General features: G+C 45.4%; 1 protein-coding gene across 1 annotated transcript in view; it reads left to right on the top strand.

Annotated features, from left to right (window-relative positions):
- The first annotated feature begins 1173 nt into the window (after positions 1-1173).
- The window catches only part of FBXL7 (F-box and leucine rich repeat protein 7), a 395240-nt gene continuing 373165 nt past the window's right edge, over positions 1174-23248 (top strand). Inside the window, exon 1 of the mRNA XM_086676335.1 lies at positions 1174-1346. Within this exon, the coding sequence (XP_086532461.1) occupies positions 1310-1346 (37 nt within the window). The 5' untranslated portion in view covers positions 1174-1309. The remainder of the gene's footprint in view (positions 1347-23248) is intronic.

A 23248-nucleotide genomic window follows, 5' to 3' on the forward strand; every position in this document is an offset into this window, starting at 1 on the left:
CGCTGTGACGTCCTAGGTCTTTACAAAGATGCAATGTTACAGAATTTTAGGTATTTACACGGAAAGGGACTACATGAGGAAGAACTTGCTTTTTCTATTTAATGGAGGGAATACCAAAGGGCCCCTTTAAGGCTCTAGAAGTGCCAGATAAGTCTCCAAAAGAGGTTGTGATGTATTAAACAAAGGATATCACCAACCAGGAGGAGGAAAAAAAAAAATCATCGAAACGGGGAGAAAAATACAGTTCCTGGCTAGGAAGCTCTTACAAGTTCTGAGCCAGGAAACCTTCCACCGGGGCGGGGAATGTCTTTGGCTCTCCAGTGACTCCCTGCTAAGTTCCCCTCAAGTTTTCCCTCCCTCTCTCCTCCATTCCCCGCCTCAGTCCCCAAACGTGGGAGCCACAGGAGAATGCCCGCAGAGATACCTGACTTTGTCAGACAGAACCCGACTCCGGTGCCTGTTTATTTTAAAGGACCCCGCACCCAGAATAGGCCGTATCGGCAGGCAAACCCAAGGGATTTCAAACGACGCCTGGAAGCTCATCTTACAAGTCGGGGGCCAAGCCTGCAAAAGAACAATAGTAAAACAGAGCCAGGAGCGCGTTCCTCCGTTCAAACTGCTTCCCCGGTGGCGCCCGGGCCTCCGGCGAGGCCGGGGCCGGGAGCCGGAGCCCCGAAAAGGCGCGCTGCCCCTTTAAAAGGCCGCGCATCTCCGGGCCGGCCTTCCTCCCCGGGGCTCCAGCTGTGATTGACGCTGGGCGGCGAGAGGAGGCGCCTGGCGCTAACAAAAGTCCGGCCCGCGGGCGAGCGGCGCCGGGCCGCGAGTCTCTGCTCGCTCGGGGCACCCGCAACAAGTGGCCGCCGCGCCCTCCCCGGGGAAGCCGCGGGCGCGCAGGGGCGCCGGGAGGAGGCGGCCGAGCCGGGGAGCCCCGGCCGCCCGCGCGGCTCAGCGCCCACCGCAGAGGGATCGGGGCGGGCGGATGGGGACCCGGCGGCGGCGGCGCGGCGAGCCTCTGGGCGGCCCCGGGGCGCGGGCTCTCCGCGGCGCTGCGCCCGCTGGCCCGGAACGCGGATTCTAAGAGCGGCGGCTGCCCCCGGCCCCACCCGGAGCCATCGGGGGTGCCAGGCGGGGACGCAGCGCCCCCTCCCACCGGAGTGCAAGGGGCCGCCCCCGGCCGGAGCCTGGCCCCGGAGCGTGGGGTATGCGCAGCTAACGGTCCCGTCGGGCGGGCTTTCCTCTGGCGGAGCGCGCAGGCGGTGCGCCCCAGCTATGGAGTGTCCGGGGAGACGGCGGGCATGACGGCGGCAGGATGGGCGCGAACAATGGCAAACAGTACGGCAGTGAGGGTGAGTGGGCCGCCCGTCCTCAGCCTCCCGGATCGCGCCCCCCTCCTCTCTCTCCCCCTCGCCCTCCCGTCTGGGGAGGAAGGTTCTCGCACGCTACCGTGGCGCACCCCTGCTCGGCACCCTGTCGGGGCCGTCACCTTTCCCTTTGGCGCTGAGCGTTCGGGGGCCCCGAGGATGCGTTCCCACCGTGGGGGACTCTTTAAGCAACTTCCCAGGTTGTCTTTGGGAGGGCTCGAGTTGCATTTCTGCCGTATTTCTGAGCACATGTGCCTCAACTTTCCTTCCCTAAGCATCTGGGGTTTAGGGCGATGGTTTGGCAGATGGCGGAAGACGGTTTTGAAAAATAACGCTGAGAAAACTTTCCCAGGCCTTTGTGTTCCAGTCCCCGGGACTCTCCTGTAAGCAGGAACAACTTCTGGAAGAAGAAGTTAAGTTTCCATTCTCAGCTCAAGGCCCCTGAGCTGACGGTTTCGTGAAACACCACCTATGGGCCTCGCGAGGCGAGGAGTGGCCGGGGGCTTTGTCTGGTCTCTCTCGGGGCTCAGGACGGGCGAAGGACCATCTGTTACGTGGGGCTGGAAATTGCACAGAAATATTGCCTGTCAAGTGGGAAGTTGGAAGTTGGGGAAACTTTAAACTCCACCTACCCCTAAAAGGATGATGGATGTGTGGGTTGGCTTCTCCCTCGCTCCTCCTCCTCTTTGCATAAAACCGTAGTATTGTAACCGAGTTGATTAACAGCTTGCCCCCGATTTGCATCCTGCATAGGCATTTCCCGCGGTTCAAAAGTTGGGAAGGTTTGTCTTTCGTGAACTTGGCTGGAGGGGAGTGGAAGAGACAGGATCGCTTTTATACCCGCCCCCCCCCCTCCCACCCCCCCACCCCCTCCCACCCCCTCCCACCCCCTCCCCAGGGCAGGCTGTTACAAACCGGGTCCAGCGCCTGCAGACTGGTAGGAATGCAGAGTGGCTATTCAGCATGTGGTGTTAGGGAAACTTCTATCATCCTGTTCAGAACTTTGAGGTGTGGTCACAGAACGTGGATGTCGATCCCCGTGTGTGTCTGTGTTCCTTCTCAGCAGCTTTGCGCAATTACAGCAAATTTACCCGCCCTAAAAAAACCATACCCACAAGAACCTTTTGTTTAAATCATTCTTTTCCAGATCACAATGTTTTGAATTGCATATATATAGTCTCCTTATTCTGGGCAGTTTTGTGGGAGAGATTTTTTTTTTTTTTTGATAATTTAATTAAAAACAAAAAAAGTTTAGCAGTTGTCTTTTTAAATAGCCCATGCGAAAATATGCCAACAAAGATTATTGGAGAATCTTGGCCACTGCCCAGAACTTCTTAATGTTTTAAAAATTTGTGGAATAATGAAAGATTAAGCCTTCTTACTCTGGGTATTAAAAAGCTTTCAGGGCGTAAAATGTGTGCTTGTCAATTCTGGATGTGCATACATTGTGATCCTTGAACACTGTTGGGCGGTGGGGAGGACGCCCCAACAGTTAAGTGGAATCAGGGCTCTGTGTTGTTGAATGAAACCGCTCCCAACACCCCTGATTCTCTGCAACTTGTTCTTCTATCCCAGCGTTCTCGTATGGTGCAGTGTGTGGTGTATGACGACTTCCTGTCTGAACAGTGGAGTTTTCAACCCTTGGGAGAGAAAAGGAGAGACAGAAAACTAATGATCTCCAGCTGTTATCCGTAAATGCTACCTCTGCATTTTCACTTCGGCTGAAGTGAAATTTTACTGGGATCAGATTTAGATACACTGTGGAACTTTTTATAGGGAAAGCCTCTTGGGCTCAGCTGATTCAGGGGAACCAATAGGAAGCTTCGGGCGGTAACTGAGTTTTGGCTGGAGGGACACATTGTGCTTAGTTTTCATAGACTGTTCAAATGCTGGGAGATTCCTCTGTGATCGGTAAGGAAAAAATCAGAGAAAGAGAAGTAACGTGAACTTAAAAAAAACATCTTTCCCCCAGTGACATTAGACCTCTCGTACATAGGGTTATAACATATGTACAGTAGACCATTGAACAATGTGTGGCTTAGGGGCACCAACTTCCCCTGGAGTCTAAAATCTGAGTATAACTTTTGACGCATCCCAAACTTAGCCACAAGAGCCTACTGTTGACCAGAAGCTTTACTGATAGCAGACAGTTGATTTATACTAATGCATACATATTTTGTATGTTATATGTGTTACATACTGCATTCTTAGAGCTAGAGCAAAGAAAATGTTATTAAGAAAGTCTTAAGGAAGAGAACATAGATTTGCAATTCCGTACCGTGTTTATAAAAAAAATTTACATGTAAGTGACTCCACACAGTTCAAACCCGGGTTGTACAAAGGTCAACTGTAATTGGTATTGGTCAGCTTTGTTACAGTGTGTCAACGGGTGGTAACATACATGCAAATAAGCCTGTTGGAATTCAACGTGTCAGTGTCACCTTGTTTTTTAATCTAAGATGTCAAATTTCAAAGAGAGTGGACTCAACCCTTCAACACAGTATCTCCATTAAGGAGACTGAGACTTAAGACAGTTTCAGTAGGTTTAGTACAAGTTAGGTATACTTTGGAGTAAGATTTATTTCAGAGATTTATTTCAAACCATACCTAACTTGAAATGAAAGGGGGAAATTATTAGTGGATGCATATCCATAGAATGCAGTGAGAGACCGCTCCACTCTGAAACATAGGTGTTTGAGTATACTTTAAAAATCTGCACTTTAGGGGCGCCTGGGTGGCTCAGTAGGTTAAGCATCCGACTTCAACTCAGGTCACGATCTCACGGTCCGTGAATTCGAGCCCCGCGTCGGGCTCTGGGCTGATGGCTCAGAGCCTGGAGCCTGCTTCCGATTCTGTGTCTCCCTCTCTCTCTGCCCCTCCCCCGTTCATGCTCTGTCTCTCTCTGTCCCAAAAATAAATAAACGTTGAAAAAAAATTAAAAATCTGCACTTTAAGTATATTTTAGGGTTGACACCACCAATGTAAATGCAAGCCACCTTCCTTTTACAGTGAGTGTTCAATTATTGGAATGTTTAAAACTTCAGGATTTCTTATGTAATCTTATTTCTCCTGCTACTGAAAAGCACTCTGTACATTAAAACAACAAAAATGCTTCCCGAGGCTTACCGTAGCAGGTGCAACAGGGCAGACATTTCCAGTTCTGTGTAATTCAAGGATGTGTGTGGCATAAGCATCACCCTGGAGCTTGTGAACAATGCAGAATCTTGGGCTCCTCCTAGAATTGAATCATTTATCACGTACTTGTTAAAACTTGGGGAAGTTCTTGTGTAGGGCAGAGCATTAATTTGGGAGTCTGTACATTTGAGTCCTGCTTCAATTTAGCTTCTGTGACCTTGCTCAGTTCTCCTGAAATCATGGTTTTCTCTTTTCTTTTCTTTTCTTTCTTTCTTTCTTTCTTTCTTTCTTTCTTTCTTTCTTTCTTTCTTTCTTTCTTTCGAGTGAGGAGAGAAATTCCTTATTGGCATTACTTGTCAAGATCTAATTCTTGAGTACATGGTCATTCATTTTATTTTGCTCTCCTAATGCCTTAATGGACCACTTAATGGAGATTAACCTTGGAAGGTGTGTTATAATAGGGAATATAGTAAATATAATATATAGGGAATATCATAATAGGGAAGTTAAGACTTAGTTATTGCCATGAAATCCATAAGCGCCCCTCCCCCCTTGTCACCCTCTTTTCCTTCACCTCTGTCTTCTTCACTTGTTCCCCCCACCCCTCACCTCTCCTAATAAATCAGTCCTGGACTCTGCTTTTCTTCCTAAATTCAAAATCTGTGTAAATAATGGGTGTTTCCAAAGTGTTTTGTTTTGCTAAATACTCAGTGACTATTCAGGTTAATGGTTTAATTTGTAACCCCATCTCCTTCTCCCCTCCACTGCCAACTTGGATTTTGCTCCAGGAAAAAGTTACCATACCAATCCTGATCTTTAGATTTCTAGAAACATACATGAATGTCTAAATGATTAGGATGTTCTGATAAATTCTTTCAGGGAAGGCTGTTTTTTTTTCCCCCTTTATCTTCTTTCATAAGGTGTCAATTTCAGCCTGTGTGTAGAAATCTGGAGAATGAGTTGGAGTGAAGCTTGTGACCATTAGCTTTGACTCCAGTTAAGTCAAAGAAACAGATCTCCCTGTTCTAGTAGGAAGGGACTGGCTGCTTTCCCTTCCTTTTAAGGTGTCTGAGCCTCACCCTCACTTACTCAGTAGTTTCAGCTTTAATACGCAGTTAACAGCTCCTTTGCAAAATCCTGGGTGTTGTTGAATTGGAGCTGATGAGGACACCGTGATGGGGTTTGACTCTTGGTTTCTCTGCTGCTCTTATCAAGTGCCTTGGGTGCCCTTTCACCATCTCAGACCTGTGCTGTTGGATATCAGGATAGTCAGCTGCCTGAACACATAAATCATCACTAATCCATCACCACCTCGGGAAACGGATCTTGGAATAATGATAATAATGGCAGCTAATGTTTATTGAAAGTTTCCTGTGTCCAAGCATTCTTCTAAGCCATTGACGTACACTGACTCACGTAACCCTCATGACAGTCCTACAGGCAGGCACTCCTAAGGTCCTCATTTTACCAATGGGGAAACACAGCTGTAGAGAACATGACCTTTTCCCCCAGGTCCTACAGCTGGTATAGGTGGCACTGGGACTCCCGGCCAAGTCTGTCTAAGCCCAGAGTCACTTATTCGTTCGTTCAACTAATGTATGTTGACTTCTTATTTCTTACTATGTGCCAGGAACTCTTCTGGACTTCTTATTTCTTACTATGTGCCAGGAACTCTTCTGGATAGTTGGGATACATCAGTAAACGGAGTAAGATCCTGTACTTGTCAATCTTTTCTTCGTGAGTGTGTGTGTGTGTGTGTGTATGTGTGTGTGCGCGTGTGCGTGCGCGCATGCACGTTGGGAGGGAGGGGAAGTGGAACAATTAACGTGTGCATACACACCCAGTAATTCAGTCACCCTTGTGATACATTCTAAGGGGCTAATGTCTCTGAATAAAAACAGTCATCAGATTATTTGGAGACTGGGAGGACGAGACTGTTGCAATTTTAGTCAGTCACTGTTGGCCTTTTTGGAAAGTTGACATTTGGACCAGGACTTAAAGGAAGTGAAGGACTGATCCTTGAGGATCCATCCAGGTAGCACATTGACTATAACTTGGAACCACTGTGTTATACCAAGGTGAATACGTTCTATTCTGGGGAGCGTAAGTCATCATCTTATGCAAGTGTAACATCATTAGCTCTCCATAATAGCTACAGTGGAACTGAGTCAGTTTTGGTCACTGGGCATTTTTTTTTTTTTTTTGGCCTAGAATCTTTGCAAATATCTTTTTATCTAATTATATTACGTTAGCTGTGTTGTGACTGCTTTTGGGTCGGGGAAGCCTAGGACCAGGGGATATTGCCTGACTTCGCTGGATATGTGAAGACAACCCCAAAGATCTCCAAAGTTCTTAGATAGAGATAGGTCTTCATCTTTTGCCTCCAGTAAATAATTTCATTCTGATGACAATCAAGAGAAACTGTACTGATTCTCCTGTTCGGTTTAAATCAAAGCATTAGTGTAGCTCGTGGGACCATCTTGGATCTGAGGGTGAGAAGAGATTTTCAGAGATTTGGGGAATCTTTTATGTTTAAAATGAGAAGGAAAAGAGAGGGAGCGTTTGTTTTCCCCTGAGAATCAACTCACAAAAGCTTTGTCTTAACTCCCTCTGCCCTTTGAGAGAAAACGAATTCTGGATTGGTTTTGAGTAACTAATAACTTTTGCCTTCAGCCTTTATCTACTGGTGTCCCTCTGGAAGCTGTGCAGATTACTTGGCTGTGTAACTGGTGGGGCAGTCTAGATAGGGATTTTAAGATGGTGTTAAGGATGTATTAAAATATATGACATAATCTTGAATAAAATCAAGAGTGAGTCAATTCTCTGAATAATGAAGAAGGGAATAAATGAAGTTTAGAAACTTAACTCATTAAAGGGGCGCCTGGGTGGCTCCATGGGTTGGGCTTCCGACTTGAGCTCAGGTCAAGATCTTGAGGTCAGTGAGTTCGAGGCCTGCATCAGGCTGTGTGCTGATAAGGGGTGGGGTGGGGTGGGGTGGGGGTGGGGTGGCTGGAGCCTGCTTTGAATTCTGTCTCCCTCTTTCTCTGCCCCTCCCCCACTCATGCTCTGTCTCTCTCTCTCTCTCTCTCTCAAAAATAAATAAATGTTACAAAAAAGAAACTTAATTCATTAAAAAAATAGTATTTGAAGAACTGTCGTGCTGAAAAAATTAAATCGCAAGATGCCTAGCAACGACCAATTGTATTTGAGTTACTAGAGGGTAGATTTGGCCGAGTCTGAGTAAGACCGCATGATTGGAGCTGACCACCTCTGAGATAGGCTTCCCAGTGAGTGAGTGAGTCATCAGACATGGGAAGGAGGTGATTACAGTAAAGGATGATGTGCTAGAGATTTCTGCATTGACCAAGGGGTATGTTATAGGACCCTATGCCCAGTTCCCTTGCAAATATTCGGTCATATGAAGTGATGTTTGATAAAGGGTTATTGTTTGATTCTAACACATTTTACTGCTTCACTTCCCCTCTCCCGAATACAGCTCTATCATTTTAGGTGTTAAAAAATATTTCCCCACTTTCCCTGGGTTATTCTCTTTCTCTCTCTTCGTCTCCACCTGTTACATGTTTGTGTTTATGTCTAGCTAGATATATTTAGGTGTTAATTCGAAAAATCTACTGATTTTATTGATTTTCCTGCCTTCTGTGAACATAAGCTCCAGCACCAAAAATTGGGTTTGATAAGTGACTTGTCCGTATTTTCAGTGTAGTAACGGACACTGACTCTACCTATGGTGTTACTTTTCACTTTTATTATTAACCCTGAAACATGTTGATCTGCTGAACTTGAAGCAAGACCTTTAACTGTGCTCATGTTGAGTGTCTTGAATACATGGTTTACCTTGTACATAAGACTTTTAATTGGCATTACTGGTTAGTGAAATTCGATCAGAAGCTGCAAATTGCCTGGGATCACACAAAGACAGCATCTTCCTAAGAAGCTCTGATATTTTGTTCCGCACGATGTGTACCATGAGCGAGACGTAGCAACAGATCTTCTGTGTAGTAATGGAGGCCAGATCAGCTGACCTTTGCCAGAATGTAGCTCTTTTTTGTTTTCGTTCTTTTGGTTCTAGTTACAGAAATCTCGAACCCTTCTTCCACCTACTCACGGCATTAAATCTGCAGGGAGAATAGACTTGCTCTAAAAACGTTCAGTCTCTGAGAAGCTAGGCAGGGATGCAGATGCTTTTAGAGCAAGATGAGAAGTCCTGATTCACAGGAGGACCCTGCTTCCCCACGTGTGCTAAGTGTTGGAGGTAAGTGGTCAGGGGAAAATGTGAATAGAGATAGAGTTACTCTCTAAAGGAGGACAGCTCTGGATAGTACCTGTGCTTCCCGAAGTATCTAAAGGATGTTTCTGAAACAACAGCAACCAACAGGTGAGTTGGATTGACTGTAGCTTAGACCCTTGGGAGAAGCTAAATGTTTGTTAAGAGACTTTCCCTAGTTGTTCCCTCAAACCCTCATGTGGTTTATTTCATGGAAAGTGATTCCTGCAGGTTCTGTAAGTGAGGACCTTGAAATGTTTCAGAAAAGGACAGGACCATCTCACTAGGGTCCCTAGTCAGGGTCCCTCTCAAACATGCACATTGCCACAAAGGAGAATGGCAGCCTTTGGGCAGATGCCCTTAAAATATGCTAGCCGATGGGGTGCCTGGGTGGCTCAGTCAGTTGAGTGTCCGACTTTGGCTCAGGTCATGATCTTGCAGTTCGTGGGTTTGAGCCCCATGTTGGGCTCCGTCCTGACAGCTCAGAGCCTGGAGCCTGATTTGGATTCTGTGTCTCCCTCTCTCTCTGCCCCTTCCCGGTTCCTGCTCTGTCTGTCTCTCCCTCCTTCAAAAATAAATAAACATTTAAAAAAATGTGCTAGTTAATACCCCAAAGATGGGACAACTTTAAAACGTCTGACATGAATAATCATTAACCATCTCTGAATTTTCCTCGGTAATGAAGTATAAACACATGGTCAACATTTTCCCCATTCCATGGTTGAAGAAGTGTAGACTGTTTCTGGAGCCGTAAATCTCTATTAGGTCCTGCATTAGATGTGCTCATTCTATCAATTCCTATTTAAATTTGAAACCAGTAACAAAATGAAAAACAGTTGTTAACACTGCATGAACTCATAATTGTAACGTTAGAAGCCTTGAGCAATGTGTAGAAATGTTATTAAAACATTTTTTGTTTGCTACCCTTTCTGTGGTAAATTCCTTAGCAGCATTTTTCAAGCAGATGCAGCCGTGGAAAGTGCATCAAAATTTGTAGAGAAAAATTTCAGGAATTATTCGTGTACTTGTGGATTGACCTTCTGGCTGCAAGTAACCCACTTCTTGGCAAGGTGGGGAAGTCAGGAAAAGGCTACTTAGGCGTGTAGTACAACCCGCTGGCCCCGTGAAGTACTCGGGTCAGATCATGGTAGTATCTGGGTTAAGTCCAAGTCAAAGGCCAGGCCTGACGGGTTCTAACTGTCAGACGTAGGTCAGAGCCCAGAAGGAGCAGCAGGTAGGAGACCTCGCGTGCCCTGGAAGAAGGAACGCATAGTGTTTCCAAGTTTATTCTATTTGCTGTCAGTTTAGTAACAGTAATTCACATTTATTGAGCACTTACTAGGTGCCGCCTTCCCCCTCTGTTCACTCTACACACGCTTTTCTTGTAGTTCACGGCAGCCGCTCCGTGGGCACTGATGACTCCATTTTACAGGTGCCGACAGGGAAGCCGAGAGGCTCGTCCCTGCCCAGGGCGCACAGCTGCTGAGCGGCCCGTGACAACAGCAGTCCCTGGTGGCGCTGGAGTCTGTGGCCCTTTCCGCTGTGCCCATGACCCCCTCCTGCCTGTCATCGTAGGTGTGCAGCCAAAACTTTTCCCAATCTTTGTTTTGTTTGTGTATTTCAAAGAATTGCAGTGGCTGAGAAGTAGCCCTTAAACAAAAAAAAAATGGTGACAGTTTTATGGATTAGGAGATCCACAATGAAAAACTTTTTTTTTCTTCTAATTTTCTTTAATTTTTTTGAGAGAGGGCACAAGCAGGGGAGGGGCAGAGAGAGAGACAGAGTGTGAGGGAGAGAGAGAATATTAAGCAGGTTCCATGCCCAGCACAGAGCCTGAGGCGGGTGCTCGATCCCACAATCCTGGGGCCACTGACCTGAGCCAAAATCAAGAGTCAGCCTGGAGCAGGCTCCAGGCTCTGAGCTGTCAGCACAGAGCCCGACACGGGGCTCGAACCCACGAACTGTGAAATCATGACCTGAGCCAAAGCCAGACGCTTGACGGACGGAGCCACCCAGGCGCCCCGAAGGATGTGTTTTGAAGGAAACTCTCAACTCATTTGACCTGGGTCTCCCAGGGATAGATTACCTGCTCATTAGGCAACAATCTGCCGACAAACTGGCGGGCTCGGGCTAACGAGCGTCTATAATGGCATCAGCACGTGAAATAATTAGCATACTCTGTACTGTCTGCCTGAAATGCCATCCTCTGGATTCTCCACAGCATTATGTACTTGTCACTGGCCTTTGTTCTGGGTAGCCTGGGGACCTGCTCCCAAACAAAAGCTAGCGGAGGACTGAGAAAGGTGCACACATTTTCTTTCCTCCCTCAATAGTCGATGGGCTCTACCTTCTATTTCCCTCTGGTTGCAGAACCGTGGATTTGAAACAGCTGTTAATACGGAGAATTATTCCAATATGTACTGGGGAATTTGGCCTTCTCCTTTGCCAGCTCCTGGGAGACTTCTCCATAAGTATGTCTCTGAAATTGCTTTGGAAACTATAGAGCGTTTCAGACATTAATCTTATTCATCGTCACAGGGATCGTGGAAGGGGCGTCCGTCATTATCCCCAGTTTATAGGTGAGGAAACTGAGGCCTCGACAGAGTAAGTGACTTGCCTTGATTTTACGCTGAAGATTAGGTGAGGTCATTTTGATTCTAAATATACTACACTTTCCATGATACCATCACTCCCCCTTAAGTGCTACAGGAAAACAAGAATATAATCATGCTAGAGGGTTATCACCAGGAATTCTTGGCAGTATTTTATGTATTTATTAATCTATCTATCTGTTTATTTATTTACTTTTAGAGAGAGAGGGTGCAAGTGAGTGAGGGGTTGAGAGAGGGAGACAGAGAGAAGCAGAGCTTGCCTGAAGCGGGGCCTGAGATCACCCCGTGCCGGTCTCAAACTCAGGAACCTTGAGATCATGACCTGAGCCAGTCAGATGCGCAACCAGCCGAGCCCCCGGGTGCCTTTGACGGTATTTTAAATTGCTCTCACCCCAGGATAGAAATGGGGATCTGCAAGCATCCATCCTTTAATCGCTTTTCAGCTCTGCTAGACGCAGAGAAGTCTGCCTTCCGAGTGGTCATACTCAGCCGTGGGTGTGCGGGAGCAGCCTCATGGTGATAAGATGATCAGAATGAGAATGCAGAGTAAATTGTTGGAAATATTGGTGACAAGGGAGGGGAGCTTGGTAGTTCAGCCAGTTAAGCATCCAATTTCGGCTCAGGTCATGATCTCATGGTTTGTGAGTTCAGGCCCTGCATGGGGCTCTCTGCTGTCCCTGCAGAGCCCGCTTTGGATTCTCTGTCCCCTTCTCCCTGCCCCTCCCCAGCTCTTGCTCTCACGCATGCGCGTGCTCTCCCTCTCAAAAATAATAAACATAAAAAAACATGTTCACAGCAAGATGACATTATTGTTTGGAGTGCCCTTGCTAGTTGGCAAAACTCAGGTGGGGCTTGGAGGGGTGTTTCCCTCCCTGACAACGTCTGCTCCGGATGCTTTAGAGAAAGTTATGTCACTGCCTGGGAGATCAGAGAATCGCCTCTAAAACTGGGGACTCTGAGCGTGACAGGAATCCTGGTTCTCTTCCATCTTCTGTGTCCTTTGCTGTTGAATGACCACCTTTCCCAGAGGCCTTTGGAAGTGGTGAGGGCCTGGGACAGGTCTCTTAGGATGAGTTGGTATGAAGTCACTGAGGTTCTATCATTGTGATAGAAATTCGCGTTGTTCATTTAGTCTTTAATTGCTTTACTCTCCAGGCACTGTCTTCTAGCTTAGTCTCATTTGTTTTTCTATTTCTTGGTCCTTTGTATTCATTCATTATTCATCCTACATGTGTTCCCCCAGATGTGACTGCAACCCTGCTCATAGAGTAGGCCTGAAATACACGTTTTTGTTGTTAAATGATGAAATGAACATGAATCTGTGGCCATGGTCTTTGTTGGATCTAAGAAAGGCTCATGAAAACGCTGTAGTAGTTTCATGAGTGTTTCTGGGACTCAGACATTTTAACTCTAAAAACATATTTTTCTGGACACGTGTCTTCTTCCGAGGATATTCTAACTTGGACCCTCATTTTTTATCAGGCAGTGCCATCTTCTTATGGATGAAATAGTGTAACTTGTGTATTTAAGGAACAATGAAATGTCTGTTTTTTAGGATTGCTGAAGGCAATTGTTTTAGACTTTGACTTCACTGCCTTACAGTATTTCAACTGTTTTCGTGATTAGTATTGAGTGGGACACTGCTGTGTATATTTTATTGAAAAGTATATTGTTGGGTCATATTTGCCTAAACGGACTTGGAAGTTGGTTTTATGCGACAATTTAAGCAAATCATTAACCTAGAACACATTTATAAAATGTGATCTTTAAATTAATAAACGATTCCTTTGGCCCTGTGTTCTCTGGATTAAACGTTCATAGGGTTCTAAATCCTTTTAAATTTGTATATTGCTCTACTTCATGCTAAGTGCCTTGGGTCTCCATTTTTATCTTTATTGTTATGCAAAATATAAAAGTTATTATGCATGTCTGGCATGATTGGAATGGTTTCTAGATCTTATGCCTCTGGCTTCCCACATTACTAAAATCAGAAGTGATTGAGGAAAAAAAAAAAAACATTATTGAGCTGTGTGTGTGGTATATGGATCTGTTCGTGTACTTGAAACCATATTTAAATAACCTTTTTCTATAAATTAAGTGAAATCTATTATTCTTCACACCTATTTTTTTCCCCCTGTGGGTGGAGAGAAATACATATCCTATAAGGAATTTAAGAAATACAACTAAAATTAAAATGGCATTTGTTTCTCTAATAATATGGTATGTTAGAGGAATAGCTTCAAACAAAAGGATACCGTAGGAATTGGGCGAAAGAAAAAACAAATAGCCCAACACAGGAGCTTTTTGAGATGGAACTTAGGATAGAGGCACCGTACTGTATGAACAAGGGCTTGAAATAGTTCTATGACCTGAAATCCACTTGAAGCTGTATGGTTTCGTTTGTTTACCCGAATGTGTGTTCTGCTCACATGAATGGATGTAATATCTCATTGGTGGGAATTTTACATTGCATGACACTGAGCCTGGTTGACATTTGCTTTGAAGTGGCAGAATGTACATTCGGAATCATAGGCAACATTGACATGCTCATTTTTGTCTTTTTAAAAAAAATTTTTCAAGATCAATGGCTACTCCATTGGTTGGAAGGATTTACATCACCCCATTTGGACAATGTGCATTGCATATACTCGTATGAAAGTAAATTTCAAGACCTGACATTTCTGTCCTGAACATCTTACTCTTGACATTTCATTTTGTATCCCCTCTGCTTATTTAATTATGTTTTAATAATTTTCTCTATTTTCCAGCTCTCTTGAAAGACCTCTCCTGTTGATTATCCTATGAGCTTGTTGTGAGACACAGCGTCTCCTTGGGGAGTCTTTCTCTACTCCTAAAGCCATAAGAACGTGAACTAAGCAATAAAAAGCCAATTCCCTCCTCTTGGTTGTGCTTCAAATAGTCATTTCTTTGATACGGGCTAATAAAAACAGGAAAAGGATCAGTTTTAAATGGTTTGCTTGGGGTTGCTTTACCTCCAGTAAGGAAAATTGCCTCACAAGGGGGAGCATGGGTAATAAAGATACAGCTAACTGAGTAATTGTAGTCAGTCTAATGTCGAAATCCCCAGGCTGTTGCCTGCAAATCTGATTTCATCTTGGGATTGCTGTGTGTCCACCATGGTGTGCAGATTTGAATTTGCTGCTACTACTGATTATCTCTTCACCGTCATTGAAGATGAATTTCAGATGCTACTGGAGATTTTTGATATGGGTGGGTTCTTCTTTCCTTAGCCATATTTGTAAGTCTTAAGGTAGTTAACAGAAAGCCTTTGGATGTTGACCAAGAATGAATATGGAATATAGTCATGGAAATTTTAGTAGTGAAAGTGACCATAGATCACCTTACAAAGAGATTGAGGCACAAAGAAATGACACAACTTTGCCAAGGTCATGCAGAGAGCAAGGCTTTAGGATACTAACGTGGATTCTCTTAGTTTCTTTTTAATCTATGTCTTTGTTCGTCACCATGCTTCACACCCTTTTCTTCTTACTTAAGATTCAAGGTGAATGTCATGTCCGCTCCACCTCTCTACCCTGTGGCCTCTGCAGGACCGACCCTCTCAGACCCTCAGCTGCACAGGGTCTTCGTACTGATAACTCACAGCCCAGTGCCTCCCCAGAAATTATTGTCACCCAAGGCCAGGAGCGGCTCCCATCACATGACTAGTTGAGGCAGAATACCATTTGGGACAATTCAGAAGGGCCCTCTTGGATCCACGTTCCCCATGGAATTGGCTGAGTCTTGTGTTGCGGAGTCCTTCTGTCCCTGTCCAGTCTGCCTTCTCCCTTGCCTCTTGTAAGTGTGATCCCAAGCCTAATTCCCAATAAACTGCACCTAAAATCTGCACAGAAACTGTTTACCGGGGAAACATAAGACAACAGAGAAGTTAGAATAAGGTGCTACTCTTGGTGGTCAAGGGCAGGCAGGCACTGCTGGGAAAATTATCTTCTTCCTGGGAATCCTGGCTGTCCTTAAAGGGAGTCTTCAGCTGAGAGGTAAGAGACATGGACTGGTTTTCTGCTTGGGGACATAGTCTCATCCTGTCACTGTATAGATTAGGAAAGCAAGCCTCCTACCCTAAAGTGACTTGACCAATAGCACGTAGCTACTTGGCAAAAGAGCAAAAATGAGCTCGTAATACCTGTCTGCTGCTGTTGGGGCTGATTTTGAAGAGCCATATTGGAATTTGTTGAGTCGTTCTGTTGCTATAACTCGGAATTGACTGCAGATGGATCTAGAGACCCTTCATCTGTCTGATCCATTTGTTCAGCTCTGGCACTGAAATCCGACGTCTCAATAATTCCTACGTGGTCTGATTTTGCCGATTGTCCACTGTTCTTTGAAGAGTGATCGCTGCAGCTCACCACAGTTGGTAGTAGAACAGTGAAGAAGAAAAAGGAAGTAGAAACAGATGGTCATAGTTGTTTTTGCCTGAAATCAGCATTTCGTGTTAACTGGCTATTAAGAGAATTGGGAAATTGGCAAGGCTTATTACATGATAGACCGGTGGCAAGTACACGTTCATTAAACAGATGAAACATGCAGCAGTGGGTTGAAATAGTCGTAAGCAAAATGAAAAATGACTACAAATTAATATGGAGTCTCAGGATCATCCTAAATAGTTTATTAGTCATTTTATTATGCTCAAATAATGTTCCATGGAGATTATCAAACTATTATTAAGCGCAGCGTCACTATGATCCTGAGAAATTTGGAAGTAATTGAAAAGCAAATTATTAGTTTGTTATTATTGCTACTACAAGGATTCAGATTTTATATAATTTCCTTGGCATAATTAAGCAGCTCCGCTTCTGGAAAATGTTCTTTGACTCCCATTGTCTGTAAATTAAGTCAAAATTTATTTTATTTGGTACTCAAGGCCCTATGTATGCTGTAGGCAGATTGCCTTCCCAGCTTTCTCTCAGGCTGCTCTTCTGTATGCACTTTGTACCCCAGCCGAACCGGAAACCTCAGAGTGCCCCAAGCGTATCTTTTATTTTCCGAGATTTGTGTCTTTTGTCACACTGGTCCTTTTTGTCTTGGACCTTTCTTCTCCTGTGCTTACCTATCAATGACATTTTCTTTGATTTCCCTCAGGTACACCTTTGTTTTTAAAAAAAATTTTTTTTTAACGTTTATTACTTATTTTTAAGAGAGACAGAGCATGAGCTGGGGAGGGGCAGAGAGAGAAGGGGAGAGAGACACAGAATCCGAAGCAGGCCCCAGGCTCTGAGCTGTCAGCCCAGAGCCTGACGCAGGCCTCGAACCCACGAACCATGAGCCTAAACCCGACACTTAACCGACTGGGCCGCCAAAGTACCCCAGATACATCTTTGTTTATGATGCTTAACAGCCCTTGCTTTGAGGAAACACATCAGGCATTCCTGACTGGCGTTCCTCTTTCTTCCCTCTGAACCACTATGGAATTTTTTTTTTCTAAGTTTATTTATTTATTTTTGTGTGAGAGAGCGAGAGAGCGAGTGAGCAGGGGAGGGGTAGAGAGAAAGAGGGACAGAGAGAATCCCACACAGGCTCCGCACCATCAGTACAGAGCCTGACGTGGGGCTCGCACGCACGAACTGTAAGATCATGACTTGAGCTGAAGTTAAGAGTCAAACGCTTAACCTCCTGAGCCACACAGGTGTCTCCCCGCCAGCGGTGTTTTATTTCTATGGAAGTTTTATGTCCTACTTTGAATTCAGCTGCCCTCATCTCTCGAATTCATAAATACTTGTAGATATCCCCGTGCCAGAATCTGTGCTAGGCGTTGGGAGATTCAAAAACGTGAGAAGCTGATCTTCACCCTAGGGTCTCCAGTCTAGTGAGTGGGATATAACACAGTACAAGAGGAGCCATGTAGGGGGCCACTAAAGCACGTGGTAGAGGGCACAAGCCTGGCTGTGATGACCCTTAGCTGGGGGATGTTCATAGGGACTTCTTAACTGAGATGACCTCGAATTGAGTCTAAAAAGTTGAATAAGGGCTTGCCCGGTATGGCTGAGAAGGAGGAGGTAAGCGGAACCACGGAAGGTCAGGCAAAGAGGCAGGAACCGTTGGGTGAGCTACAGGGGAGAAGAGAGTGATCCAAGTGGAACATCACACCTGGAAAGGTAGGCAGGTTTGCGTCCCTGTGAAAGATGACGAAGGCGGACGGCAGGAGGGAGCCAGTGGCAAAGGTTCAGTGACGTCTGCCGTGGACAGATTTACAGAGATCACTGGAGAAGCCTGTGGATGACTCTTCTCCGCTCCTTGTGTTTACTTCCATGTGGACAGAGTGTCATTAATATAACTCCAGGCCTGGAGAATTTACCTGTTGGTAAATTTGGGAGAAATGCAGTCAACATCTGGGCTCCTTTCTGTTTTCCTCTTGAGAGGGAAATGCCCTTGGGGAGCACCTTCTCTGGCAGAAGCTCTTCTTTGAATAGAATTCCATGAGTAGACTGACTAGCTTTGGTCTCATGCCTGCCAGCCCTTGGGTTCATTGCTAGCCACTTAGCTGTAGACCTAAAACCACAACTTCTGAACTAGAGTTTTCAGAAACAAAGGTGTCATTTTTCTATCTGCCACTCCTTAAAAAAATTTTTTTTTTTTGAATTTTAGAGAGAGCGAGAGAGAGAAAGCAGGAGAGAGGGAAAGAGAGAGAACCTTAAGCTGAGCATGGAGTCTGACAAGGGGCTTGATCCCAGGACCTTAGGATCATGACCTGAGTCAAAATCAAGAGTTGGACTGTCAACCAACTGGGGCACCCTGGTGCTCCTGCCACTCCTTTTAAAAATTATTTCCTCAATTTGTTTTGAACCTGGGTGGGAAAAAGTGGTGCTTTTCACTGAGCCGCATCAAGATCCTAATGTAGTGTGTGGTGGGAGATAGGAAGAAAAGATAAATGTGAGCAGATAAATATCTGAATTAAGGCAGTGGTATGATGATTGAAGAGGCTGGTGTGGGTTTCAGGGATGAAAAGAAGGTAGGGGGCGCCTGGGTGGCTCAGTCGGTTAAGCATCCGACTTCGGCTCAGGTCACGATCTCGCGGTCTGTGAGTTCGAGCCCCGTGTCGGGCTCTGTGCTGACAGCTCAGAGCCTGGAGCCTGTTTCACATTCTGTGTCTCCCTCTCTTTCTGACCCTCCCCCATTCATGCTGTCTCTCCCTGTCTCAAAAATAAATAAACGTTAAAAAAATTAAAAAAAAAAAAAAAAAGAAGGTAGAATGAACAGGACTTGGTGACTAGTTGGCTAAGGAGATGAGTGCAATGGGACACTCTAGAAAGACTCTGCCTTCAGGCTTGGGTGGTTGCAGGCCACAATCATTCACCTACCGTAACTTTCTGATTGAAGTGAGTTATCATTGAGTAACTGTCTCCAGGCCAGGACAGTTAGTCTGGCCTTTCCTTTCTCCTTGGTCATTCCCACCCATCGGACAAGTTTTCAGGGACTGATCCACTTGAGCGTTTGTCCACCCAAGTTGTTCTTTCCTTTATTAATTCATTTAGCTAGCAGATATTTATTGATTTCTTTCCATGTGTCAATACCTATCTTGGCTTGCCCATGACATACAGTGATGAATAAAACATTCACATGTCCTCTGCAAACTGACTCAGGGTCTAGTGGGAGAGCCAGAAAAGCAAGGTGCTTGTCCAACAGCTTTGGAGCCAGACAACCTGAGTTAGAATCTGGATAGACACTGCCACTTGTGAGACAGGTGGCCTCATCAGAACCTTATTTATTGATTGATTGATTTTTCCAGTTTTTAAGAAATGCTTCTTTATTTTTGAGAATGAGAGAGAGGGAGAGGGAGAGGGGGAGAGAGAGAGAGAGAGAGAGAGAGAGAGAGAGAGATCAGGGGAGGGGCAGAGAGTGAGGGGACAGAGGATCCGAAGAAGACTGCACCAACAGCAGCAAGCCCGTTGGGGCTTGAACTCACGAACCGTGAGATCGTGACCTGAGCTGAAGTTCGATGCTTAACCAGCTGAGCCACCCCGGCGCCCCATCAGAGCCTTATTTTTAAGGTAGCTAAGTCAGTATCTACCTCAAATGCTACTTTCACACTTTCTGAATTCTCCTGATTTGGCCCAGGAAACTAGTGGATCGACTTTGAGTAAATTCTGCCAGAAACTTAGAAAATTGGGAAAAAAAAAAAGTTGTTTTTGGAATTCATCTTTGAAACAGGAAATTCCTGTCTATAGCTGAAAGAAGTCACAGGAGCGGTGGAGGTTATGCTCTATTTCTCCCTCTTTTGGACAATCCCTTCAGATCGCACTGGATGGAGGGCAGTTAGAATGTGGTTTATTTTTTGGTTAAGTTTTCATTTTTGAGTTATAATTGCATCAGGGATCTGGAAAAGAGTCTGAGCTCTCTTTTCATGGTGGCAAATCTAGACCTTCCTGGGAAGTAGAGAAAGAAGGTGTTTGCGAGGTTTGAAGACAGAACTCGTATTAATAGGGAAGAACACTCTGATTTGTAGATATTTGTGCCATTTCATACAATAATGGGCTTTAAAAAAATTTTTTTTAAGTTTATTTATTTTGAGAGACAGAGCAGAGGAGGGGCAGAGAGACAGGGAGAGAGAGAATCTCAGGCAGGCTCCATGCTGTCAGTATGGAGCCCAACATGGGGCTTGAACTCACGAACCATGAGATCATGACCTGAGCCGAAACCAAGAGTTGGATGCTTAACTGACTGAGCCACCCAGGCGCCCCAATAATGGACTTTTTAAAGGTTCTAAACTTGGTGGGGAAAATCCCATTGTTTCAAGAGTCCTTGCTTGATTCAATGTAGAATACTATTCACATAATGCAAATTGTGTGAGTATGTGTGTGTGTGCGTGTATGTGTATGTATATGTGTACTTTGTTGTTCCTATTTGGGACATAGATCAAATTCTATGCTATGCACCAAATTCTGCCATTATTGTATGAAATGGCACGAGCATCTACAAATCGGAGTGTCGTTCCCTATTAATAGGAGGTCTGTCTTCAAACCTTGCAAACACCTTATTTCTCTACTTCCTAGGAAGGTCTAGATTTGCTGTGATTTCAGTTTGTCCCCCAATGTCCCACACCACGGAAATTGAAAAAGGTAGGTGAATTAGAAGGTGGTACAGAAGTAATGATTCCTAGTGGGTAATATCTGCTTTGTCTGAAATTACTGTTCTTTAAGCAAGAACAAAAACGCCCCAGTTTTGTCCTGTAAGTTTTTTTCCCTATGCATGGAAAGAAATAACGGTATCTTGTAAGGAATTTAAGAAATACAATTAAAATTAAAGTATCATTTGTTTCTTTAATAGTATGGTGTCCGTCCTACGGCTGTGATCTGCTTTCATTTATGTCAGAGAACCCTGTGTGTTTTTTAGTTTTTTTAGATTTTTTTAAGTGTTTATTTACTTTGAGAGAGATGGAGACAGAGTGAGAGCCGGAGAGGGGTAGAGAGAGAGGGAGACACCGAATCCGAAGCAGGCTCCAGGCTCTGAGCTGTCAGCACAGAGCCCGACGCTGGGCTCGAACTCGCGAGCTGTGAGATCATGACCTGCGCCGACGTTGGACGCTTAACCGAAGGAGCCACCCAGGCGCCCCCAGAGAACCCTGTGTTTTAAAGCTGGATGGGACTCGAGGGATGACTTAGTTCAGTGCTCTCCCCTTCGGGGACCAACAGGAAGTTGAGGCACCGAATGCTGGAAAAGCCTTTGGCAATGTCCCCTATGAGGTACAATAGCCAGCACGGTGGCTAAGAGTTGGACTCCCTGGGTTTCAAACTGGCTCTGCCAGTTACTGGTTGCATGATCTTGTGCGAGTTGCGTAACCTCTCTGCCTCAGTTTGCACATCTGGAATTTGGAGTTAGTAGCAGTTTTTCCCTCTAAGGGTTGTCAGGGAATGGATTAAATGAGTAGGTATAAAGCCGTGGCGTCTGACACAGCAAATGCCACTATTGGTCTACAATGATCTGCATTTCGTCAAATCTGAGATACCGTGAGGCCACTTCTTCCTTTATTTTTTCCCTCATTGTGAGTTTTTATTTGTTCTTCATCTAGATTCTGGTTGGTTAACGCACGGGGCAGTAGTGGTGTCGGGCGTCGAATTCGGTGACTCCTCACTTACATCCAACAGTGCTGCTCACAACGTGTGCCCCCCTCAGTACCCATCATCGTCTAGACCACCCCCCACCCCTCCTCCCTCCATCAACCCTCGGTTTGTTCTCCATCCTGAAGAGTCTCTCGTGGTTTTCTTCCCTCTCTTCTCTCCCCCTCCCCTCCCCCCCCCCCCCCCCCCGCCACCTTCTCAAACGTTCATCTGCTTTGCTTCTTCGCCACTGCTTTCTGGATCTCAAAATGCATGACTGGCAGGGTTCACAAAATCATGGTGTGATCTGCCACAATGATTTGAAGGTCCTGTGGATTGTCAGATGGAGGTGAAATGGACAGTGAGAGGGCGGGGCTTGGAATCAATGAAATTGGGTGCTGTGATTAGTAAGCCGGACTTAAGGTAGAGCTTCAACTAGAAGCTGGGTCTCCTCGTCCAGCCCCTCGCCGGTTATTCTTCATTGTCCACCTGGGGTATGTTTTTGTATACAGTACGGTTTCAGACACGTGCACTTTGGGAAATGAAAATTTTAGCTGTTTGAGCACACGCAGCCTGCCCCTCTTGGGATGACGTCGTTCGACTTAAAGCTGTTGTGACACTTAAGTTTTGTGGCTCCAAGTCCTAAAAGTCAACGAAGGGTGACGCTCCTATCTTATTGCAGAAAGGAGGCTAACGAAACGCCCAGATTTCCCTGAAAGAATGAGCCTGCTCTTTCCACCCGTGCTTATAGGCTGAGGGGTAATGACACCGCATGTTTCTATTTGTTATTGCTTCATATTTGGGTCGGTTAAACCTTTTTTTTTTTTTTTTTTTTTTTTTTTTTAATTTTAGCGAGAGCAAGAGTCAGTGAGCATGTGAGCGGGGAAGAGGGGCAGAGGGAGAGAGATTGAGAATCTCAAGCAGGCTCCATGTTCAGCCCCGATGTGGGGCTCCATCCCATGACCCCGGGACCCTGACCTGAGCCATAATTAAGAGCAGTCAACTGACTGAGCCATCCAGGTGCCCCGTGTTGGTTAAATCTTTAAACAATGATACATGTCTTTCTACTGAGCAGATATTCAAATTCATCTGAAACTTTTAATCGTAATCAGAAAATGCTGGTTTTTTTTTTTTTAATTTTTTTTTTCAACATTTATTTATTTTTGGGACAGAGAGAGACAGAGCATGAACGGGGGAGGGGCAGAGAGAGAGGGAGACACAGAATCGGAAACAGGCTCCAGGCTCCGAGCCATCAGCCCAGAGCCCGACGCGGGGCTCGAACTCACGGACCGCGAGATCGTGACCTGGCTGAAGTCGGACGCTTAACCGACTGCGCCACCCAGGCGCCCCAGAAAATGCTGTTTTTATTGCTGGTAAAGTTCATCCAAAATGGAGCCCCGGGGCTTCCATTTGTTAAGATTCTCATCAACCCACTTAGGGGCCAAAACCGTGTACATTTTATAGGTGTCTATGTGAGTCCCCATAGGAGCGCCTAAATGAGGGCTTTTGTGAGTACATTTAAGGCTTTGGGCCAGACTTTTCTGTTTGATTTGTTCCTTCATTAGTATTTTATTATTTGTACTGCTCTAGATGACCTGTCCTCCCTCCCTGGGGGCTCCCTCCCTCACACGTTCCCCTCTCTCTTGCCCTTATCCTCCCTTCCCTTCCCCCCAACTTACCACTCTCTCTTCGTTCTATGTCTCTGTCTCTCCAAAGTTCATATTTGACTCTTGTCGCTGGGCAGTCTGCCCGGTTTGGTTTATTTGTTTCTCATAATTGTATTTA

The sequence above is a fragment of the Puma concolor genome, chromosome A1, assembly GCF_028749965.1.
Source record: "Puma concolor isolate L17-30 chromosome A1, mPumCon1.1.hap2, whole genome shotgun sequence".
Classification (NCBI taxonomy): domain Eukaryota; kingdom Metazoa; phylum Chordata; class Mammalia; order Carnivora; family Felidae; genus Puma; species Puma concolor.